Consider the following 9,086-nt stretch of genomic DNA (forward strand, 5'->3'; position numbering starts at 1 on the left):
AAGGAAGGGTTGGTGTGGAGAGTGCTCAAAGCTTTCCCTGCACCTGCTTCACTAGCCCTGTCTTGTCCGCATACACTGCTCATGCACCAGGCGTCATGCTCCAGGAAAGGGAGATGCCAGCCCTGGGTGGATTGGTGGTGATATGGTGTGTGGTTGTTCATCAGCATGTGTTCTCTGAGGCCAGTGCCAGAGTTGGGGCATCCCGACGCAGCCCCATGCCCTCTCCTCCCTCCCCCTTCTCTCCACCCAGCAAGCCAGCTGGTCACCCCTAGCTCTCTGACCCCTCTTCACATGAGCTTCCTTACAGGTGGCTGGTTTCCCTTTAGATTCCAGAAGTCCTGCAGTCTAGCTGGATGACTGTTTCTTGCTCCCCAAAAGACATTTCCCATATTTTTTCCATCTACCCATCCCCAATTCACTTTTATCTCCCTCATTGTTTACCTGTAACAGTATTATTGGTCACCGCAACAGATGAGAGGAAAAGCCAACAAACAGGGCTCCAGACCCTCACTCCAATCCCAATTGTTACAAATTTATTTTCTATAGTGGACTTCACATGTAATTTTTTCAATAAAGTATTCAATTGAATGGAAGCAGGAAGTTGAAACTCACTGATATTGAAGATGATGTACTGGTGGATAAAGGCACCTGCCCTCCTGTGATAGCCGGTAGAAATTTTGAGATCTTGAAAGCATATGGAAAATGTGAGCTATGTCATCACTCCTGACAGTGACGGCTTTGAATGGGTGGGATGACTTTTTGACCCATCTCTTGGCCAGTGTATCTGTGCCAGGGCCAAAGGAGAAGGCATTGGGTTTGGACTCACTTAATCCAAATTGCCTTGCTCTGAGATTTTATGTAGATCAATGAAAACTTGAGACTTCCTGAAGACCAGATGGAGCCTCCATTCCATCTGATCTCACCTAGATCTGGAGCAAAGGCAACATGACAGGTAAAATTCCCCCATCAGATGGTCAAATAGGAATCAGATAATAAAAATGTGGTCCTCACTTTCTGTTCAGCATGGTGAGTGTGTGCCTATGCTCCCTGATTCTTCTTAGCTGAGGTATTGAGCTGATGCTATTGAGTGGCAAGGAGTCCTTTGCCTTCTGAGCTTTGAGCACCCTCAGTCCCGGGTGGGTCTGCAGGCTGTAGTAGAGTGGGACAAGATAAAGAAAGCCTTAGCCAGCAGAGACATATTCTCCTCCAGAGAAAACAGACCAACAGTATTGATAGTGAGCCGCCTTTGATTGGTATTTATGAAAGTTCTGTACGGTGGTAGGAAGCACTGAAACAGGTGATCCAAACAGTTTATTTGGCTGACTCTTTGTATCCTCTGCTGTCTCCAAATTCTTGCCTATTCTCCTGGAATATACTTTTTGCTTAAACAGCAGAGGAATGAAAGAGGTACCTTACTCCCACCTTTCCCACCTTCATCACTCCTACCCCCCCAACCTCAACAATTTCCCCCACATTACTCCCATTTCTTTTCTGAGTGAAGATTTTTGGGACAAGACTAGGATCAGCCACCTTCCAACAACTAAAACTGTCCTATAACCATTTACCTTTCCCCTGGGCCCTCTCTCCAACTTTTTGGAGCTCCAACCCTCTCCCTCTACCCCAATTCTACCAACCCTGATTCCAAGCCACGCCCCAGAGAGACCTACAGTTCAGAAAAGCAGAGCTGCCAAAATTGCTGGTGCCTGTGGACAAGCAAAAGTTGTTCACAGGAATCAATTATTGTCAGTTTTTTCTTCATGACTCTGAACTAACCGAATCCCTTCCTTTTTGCACAGTAGGACAGAGACTATGACACTGGGCAATGCATCTCCTTCTGCCCAGTAAAACCGCACAAACTGCACATGGTTTCCTTTCCTTCATCCTCTTCATCCACCCCATCAGAAAGGCCACTTGTTTGTAGCACCGCCTCCTGAATTAGGTTTCTCTCACTGGTCCCTTTCATTCCCTTCTCCACGTAAGACTATGCTCCTCTTCACAATCTGGAAACAGCTGGAGAAAGCAGCATGATTGGGCACAGTTGCTGTGTATCAGAGACATGAACGTGCATTTGAATCATGAGAGCCAGGTCTTTTCTCAATAGGCAGGAGGAAGGCATCTTTTGACACCTGTATTTTATCCACTTCTAGGGAAGGGGCTGAAGGAGTGAAGTTCTGTGTTATTTGCTGGGAGGGGACACAGTGGTGGTCGTGGGATGTAAAAATATGCATGTTTCCTGGCTGAAAGGGCAAATTATTACTGGAGATTTTTAAGTTCCTGCATGCTGCTGACACAAATGAAGATTGGTTTGTCTGCCTGGCTGCACAGTATTCGTGGTCACTCGTCACCCAACGTGTATTATGTGCAGATTGGTGTATGCTGGCTCTTTGAGGTCCTTAAACAGATAACTAAACCTCAATGCATAATTTTTTCATTCCACATTCACAAAATGTTTGGCCTCAGCACAGAAATCCACATGTCTGAATCATCTTTTTAAGTTTGGCTGTCAATTTGCATCTAGTTCCCATGCCCTTGCCCTCCATCTGAGAGAACTAATGAAACTTCTTGTTTTCTGTTTCATTTTAAAAGTAGATTGTTTGGGAATGCTAACGTTGCTTTGGGTTTTCTACTTTTTTAAATGCAACTTTCAAAACGTCCTAGTTGTTTGCCATCACTCACCCCAGCCCACCCCACTGCTTGAAAGTTGAGCCGTGTGATGTTTCTAGTGCCCCATGATCTCCTCTGATGTGTGTTTGGTTTTGGTTGCTGAACAGTCATGTTCTATAGTTTGGGTTTTGTTTCTCTCCTAAAACCACCATCTCCTTGTTCTACCAGCCAATTCTCACCTCCCTATTTTTTCATCCTCCTTTTCCTTCCCCTGGTATAGATCAAAGTGGTCAAAGCGTTCCATAGTTCCCTCCATGAAACCATTCAGAAACCCTACAACCAAAACTCCATCCACAACTTCATGACCCACCCTGAATTCGCCATAGATGAGGAGTTGCCGCAAACACCACTCCTGGATGAGGAAGAGGAGGAAAATCCTGACAAGGCTTCTAAGTTTGGGACTGGGGTGCTCCTGTTGGATGGTGAGGTCACTCCATACGCCAATGCAAACAACAACGCGGTGGATTGCAACCAAGCGCAGCTCCCACAGTCGGACAGCTCTCTACAGAGCCTAGAGACATCGGTTTGAATTTTCTTTCTCTGACTCTCATCCCTATTTTCCCTATTTCCATTTTCGCCTGTCGCATCTATGAGGTGATGATGGGACTTTTCATCGTCATGTCAACTGCTGTGTAAACAGCAGTGTGTGTGAACCCCCACCTGACCACAAAGAGCACAGACTTGCAAGGATTTCAACTTAAGTTTGACTTGGGGTTTGTAGCGGAGCCCAGTCAAACCCCAGGCAGGTCATGGTAGAATTTACTCCTTGATAGTCACTTGTCATTTTTAAAGAAATGATGACAATCCTCTTGGCATCACCCCACCCCACATTCTCCCCTGATGTTCATCTCCTGAATTCTGGATTTAATCCTATAAGTCTGTGCCATTTATAAGCTAAGTTGAGGGTTCAGAGGGAGACAAATATCCCCAAGTGAAATATGTTGAGGTAGAGATGGAATGTATAAAATCCGCCAGTAGTGTGATTGTTTTTCAATTCTCCCACTTTGAAAACTTACACCTAAAGGCCTGTAGGCCTCTCTTTCTGCCCTTCCAGTCAAACCTCTCCAAGATTCTTTTTTGTCTTTTGTCTTCCCTTCCTTTCCTTTTTTTTTTTTTTTTCTTTTTTAATGATGATTAAGAAAATGGAAAGGATATGGGTGAATTGCATAAACTTTGATCCTTCTCCCTTTTGGCCCAAAAGAACCCTTGATTTAGTTCTAGAATCCAACCAGTTTCTTTGTTAAAAGGGTCCCTTTGAAGCAATTAAGTGCTGGTAAGAATATTTCTCAGTTGTTGCCAGGTTACCTTCTGCTTTTAAACTGCCATCTTGTCAGGTATATGTGGTTCTTAAGTGCCAGGGAGATCAGCCTTGCCCATGGAGGTTGCATATGTGTGGTATATAGTTTTCACCATATGCCTGAGCTTTGTCTTTTCCTAAAGTGGTGGCAAAAGAATGAACTGGGTACGACCCCGCCTCCTTACTGGGCTTGGATATTGAGGACCAGCCGCTGCCAAATCGAGGACAAGACAGACCATCAAAGCAGACTTTTGTGAGCTCCTCTTTGGGGTGACCACTGCTTTCAAAGCCATCTGCCAAGGCTCTCCAGGGCAGGACCTGACAGGTGGGCAATGAGTGTTCAGAAGCCTTGGGAGAGGCCAAAGAGCCATTCTAGTATGATCTGAGAAAATCTTCCTGCAGGGGCCAGAAACCTTGAGCTTAGGTGCCTGGGGACCACCTTTGACATTCTCTCCAGTTTCTAATTCTAGTTTTATGCACGTGTCACAACTTTTCCAGTATCTGAGAAGGTCCCAGCCTTTCTCAAATATTCTGATTTTGAAAATATATATCCAAAGTGGGAGGCCCCTGTGACATTTTGCCGACTTACAGGAGCAAAAGACCCCCCAGCACACTCCCCCCTTCCTCCAGCCCCTCTTCAGCCACATGCTGCAGCTGCTGCCCAGTAAAGCCCTGTGCCTTTTTTTCCCTGAATACTGCCCAAAGCATCCGCTTCCCCCCTGACTCTCAGGAGCTGGGGACTTTGCTAGGAGATTTTTTAAGTGTTCCTTACTGGGACAAGGTGGAGCCACATTTGCAGGAGCTCCATTTGTATCCCTGCTGGTGTTGACTTCTGTGCAGGGGCCAGTTCATGTTCCTGACTCTCACCTCCCGTTAGATAAATTAAGCCCACCCGCCTCTTTCTAGAGTGATGAGAGTCAAGAAGAGGGGACATGTGAACAACCAAATTCCCATGTGAGAGGAAGATGACCTGATCCACCTAGCCTTTTCTTCCGGATCTGTCCTCCCTCACCCCTTTCACCTGAGCTGTCCACAGTAGGAAACATAGAGAAACAATACCCCCTGCATATCCCATGACTACATAATCCATCATCGCAGGAAATAGGAAAGCAAATTTGATTCTGGTTTTGTAAAACGTACGTGCTTCAATAATTCTTTGTGTCTTAAATACTCATAGGGAGAAAAAACAGCTCACCCAAGGTGTTAGGTGTTAACATATATATTCATCAACTACTTTAGAAGATTTAATTCTATCAAGTCTTGTATTACCTCAGATCATTTTAAATAGCAAGCCAATAACGAGGTTTGAAGGCTATTTTACCATTCCTGTTTGCAAAAGACTCTCATGGTGCCTGACAGGTTACTCTTGAGGGCTTGTGTCTACTTTTTAAAAGTCAATGGTTTTTCTCTTGTGTTCTAGTTTCCATAATAGAAGAGAAAATATAGAAATATATGCAAAAATATATAGTTTTCTTTAGATCAGAAACTGATATTTTTGAGTCAGCCATATGTATTTTGTTTAAAGGATTTAAAATAAAGTGCCGTCATGTAGCTCTGTGGAAGGGAGCACATAACCAGCTGTTTGGCATGACAGGTGACTTAGTATATTTGTAATTGGTTTTAAAACCAATACACCGTACTTTCTTTCTGCAAACAGCCATCTTTATACTTAGGGAAAAAAATTGTTGGGTTCTAGACTTTTTTAATATAAATTTTGTTGATAATGGAATTAAGTAAGTTTAACTGTCTATGTGCATATGTTTTTTATATAAGTTTTTTCTATTCAGTTTCACTGATCCAACTGGCAGTGGGTAAATATGGCATAAGTTAATAATACTTTTCCCCAAAATGGTGCTTTGGATTTGAAAAGGGTCTGATGGGGAGAAGGAGAACGTATCATCCTAGCTTCCTCTCTTAATAAACCTAGAAAAACGGGTAGTAAACCGTGGATAGTCAGGAAAACACCCAGCAAGGGACACAGCTGTTAGGAAATGAATCCCCCCCGCCGCGCCCCCTCCCCATGCAGATGGATAGACAGACTCTTTCCTGACTTGTCATTAGGATTAGGGGCCTCCATTGGATTTGTGTTTCTTGAAGAATAGCTGGTAGAATGGTACCAAAGACACGAATATCTCCTGGTCTGTAGGGATACTCTGATTTGGGGTTTGCATGTTTCATAGTTTTCATTTCCGGTTCCCCCGGGGTTTTCCATTAGTGAGTTTTTGTGCAAGGATCTTATTTATGATGGCTTCCCTCCCCTAGAAAGATTTTGTGCAATATATTAAATGGGGACAGAATTCTAAATGATAAAACAATGGCTGGTTCTAGCTCTGAGTGACAGTCTTAAAGCTAGGTCCTTCCCATAGTATCATCTGTCCTCTGGAATGACTCTCCTATCCCTAAAGGGGTTAAGAGAGAGATCACCTAGAAATCCTTCTTGTGGGTTCTTTAGGGTGTGTGTTTCTTCTTCCCCTTGAGCTTCAGAGAGGAGAATTGGCACGGTTAAATCTGAATGGTTACCTCACTGCTGAAAACCCAGAGGGACATGGCACACTCGCTTGTGCGGAAAAGCCTCTAAATGCATCCCTTCCTTTCTTTCCTGCTTCCTTGCCTTACGCTTGAAGCAGCCTGTGGTACCATCACAATATGCAGAGACTTCCTCACCTTTCTTATCTAGGGACCACCCCCACTGCACTGGCGAGGGTGGGCACTTATAAATGCCTGCTATTGTTAAGCCATTCCAACCTCTTCCTCTGAATAGACCAGACGCCCTTTCACTTAGTTCAGTGCCAGTCCTTTCGCCTTCCCAACCCTGCTGTTAGGCCTGCTGTTCCCTTTGCTCTTGATTAGGAGAGATGGAAGGAGATGAGCTCCCATAACTGAATTGGCCTTTGGTTCATGTTTTCTCCCCATATGTATATATGCCATATGTGAATATGCCATATATATGTGCCAACAAATCTATCTATGTTGTTCTTTTCAAATTAGCACGAAGATAGGAATTTTGAGTTTCTTCTTTTAGTAACTAGTATAACAAGCACCGGTATTTTTGTACAAAAAAGAAAAAACAAAACAAGATTGACTATTGTGGTCTGCATGACATAAACAAACAAAGGGTGGTGATATCAAAGCAATGTATACCCCAGTGTGTGTTGCCATAATTTGCAATTCAGCTTAACAGCGCACCCAATCTATATTTGCATTTTGATATGATTTAAGCTCTATGTACAAGGTTTTGCATGTATTTATATGGTTCTTAGGAAAAAAAAATGCTATAAACTGTCAAATCTAAAATTCAAATGTGTTGTTCCACTGAAACCAGAAGAAGAAGGGGAGTTTTAAAAGGGATAATTTTTTGGAACCAATAAAGCTTTTTGCTGATGAACAGAAACCAATACTGCTGTGCACTGAGAATAAAAACTCATGCCCACTTGTAACTGTGCTGTCCTCCATGCGTCTCCACTTTTGAGTAATGCTGCTGATTGTCGAAGTTGAGAAGGGAAATGCCACAACCACAAGGACAACCCCATTTAAACAGGCACAGAATTCAGCTTACCACCGGACTCTGACAACGCTTCCCTTACCTCTGGGCCCTTGCATTGGCTTCATTCCCTTGTAGTACAAGCTTTGCTCCACCCACCTTGGTTAGAATCCACAATTCAGGAGCTGGAGCTTTTGGAAGAATAAGAGGCAGTCTTGGCAGTCCTTGCTTTTTTTTTCTTTCCTTTTTTTTTTTTTTGGTTTTGGTTTTGATTTGTTTTATGTGAAATGTCTTTTAGGAGAAGTAGTTTCCCTTATATTAGCTGCCTTTCCCTCGGGTTTTCCACCCTCCCCCTCCCTTCCCTATAGTTTAAAAAATGTCTTCCATTAATTGAGTCTTGCTAGAGACTCATATTAAGCCCAGTTTCAGGTCAAAACAGCTTCCTGGCAAGTCATTTACATTCTGAGCATTCATATCTGAGTCAACTCCTTCCTGCAGCTCTCATCCAGGTGCACAACGAAGTTCCCTAACCCTCTTTTAAAATATCACAGAGTGGAGCCAGGCACAGTGGTGCACACCTGTTGTCCCACCTACTGGGGAGGTGAAGGGGCTAAGGCGGGAAGATCGCTTGAGCCCGGGAGTTCAAGTCCAGCCTGGGCAACATAGCAAGACGCCATCTCCAAACACACACACACACACACACACACACACACACAAACACACATACACATCATAGGGAAGAAAGAACCTTGTCCACTCCCCCAAATTCCTTTAGGAAAAGTATCACACACATTGAAGAACATCCCAAACTCTCCTGGCTATTCTAATAGGCTGCTTCTGAAGGAGGAGCTAGCCCTGGTTGAAAAAGACTTATGGCCGGGTGCAGTGGCTCATGCCTATAATCCCAACAGTTTGGGAGGCCAAGGCGGGCAGATCACCTGAGGTCGGGAGTTCAAGACCAGCCTGACCAACATGGATAAACCCCATCTCTACTAAAAATACAAAAATTAGCCAGGTGTGGTTGTACATGCCTGTAATCCCAGCTACTCGGAGGCTGAGGCAGAAGAATCACTTGAACCTGGGAGGCAGAGGTTGCAGTGAGCCAAGATCACGCCATTGCGCTTCAGCCTAGGCAACAAAAGCGAAACTCCATTTCAAAAAAAAAAAAAAAAGTCCAGACGCGGTGGCTCATGCCTATAATCCCAGCACTTCGGAAGGCTGAGTCAGGCAGATCACCTGAGGTCAGGAGTTTGAGACCAGCCTGACCAACATGGAAAAACCCTGTCTCTACTAAAAATATATAGCACATTTTAAAAATGTTTTTGGGCCAAGCACAGTGGCTCACACCTGTAATCCCAGCACTTTGGGAGGCCGAAGCAGGCAGATCACGAGGTCAGGAGATCGAGACCATCCTGGCTAACACGGTGAAACGCCGTCTCCACTAAAAAATACAAAAAATTAGCCAGTCTTGGTGACGGGTGCCTGTAATCCCAGCTACTCAGAAGGCTGAGGCAGCAGAATCACTTGAATGCGGGAGGTGGAGGTTGCAGTGAGCTGAGATCGTGCCACTGCACTCCAGCCTGGGCAACACAGCAAGACTCTGTCTCTAAAAAAAAAAAAAAAAAAAAAAAAAAAAAAAAAAAA

The 9,086-nt window shown here is 44.2% G+C and overlaps 1 protein-coding gene across 6 annotated transcripts in view; it reads left to right on the plus strand.

The window, feature by feature from the left end:
- ATP2B4 (ATPase plasma membrane Ca2+ transporting 4) overlaps window positions 1-7,398 on the plus strand; it is a 119,350-nt gene extending 111,952 nt beyond the window's left edge. For all 6 annotated transcript variants that reach the window (XM_023186928.1, XM_026456680.1, XM_023186931.1 and 3 more), the window contains one exon: window positions 2,885-7,398. In XM_023186928.1, the coding sequence (XP_023042696.1) occupies window positions 2,885-3,193 (309 nt within the window). In that variant the 3' untranslated portion in view covers window positions 3,194-7,398. The remainder of the gene's footprint in view (window positions 1-2,884) is intronic.
- The last annotated feature ends 1,688 nt before the right edge of the window (window positions 7,399-9,086 follow it).

The sequence above is a fragment of the Piliocolobus tephrosceles genome, chromosome 1 (assembly GCF_002776525.5).
Source record: "Piliocolobus tephrosceles isolate RC106 chromosome 1, ASM277652v3, whole genome shotgun sequence".
Lineage (NCBI taxonomy): Eukaryota > Metazoa > Chordata > Mammalia > Primates > Cercopithecidae > Piliocolobus > Piliocolobus tephrosceles.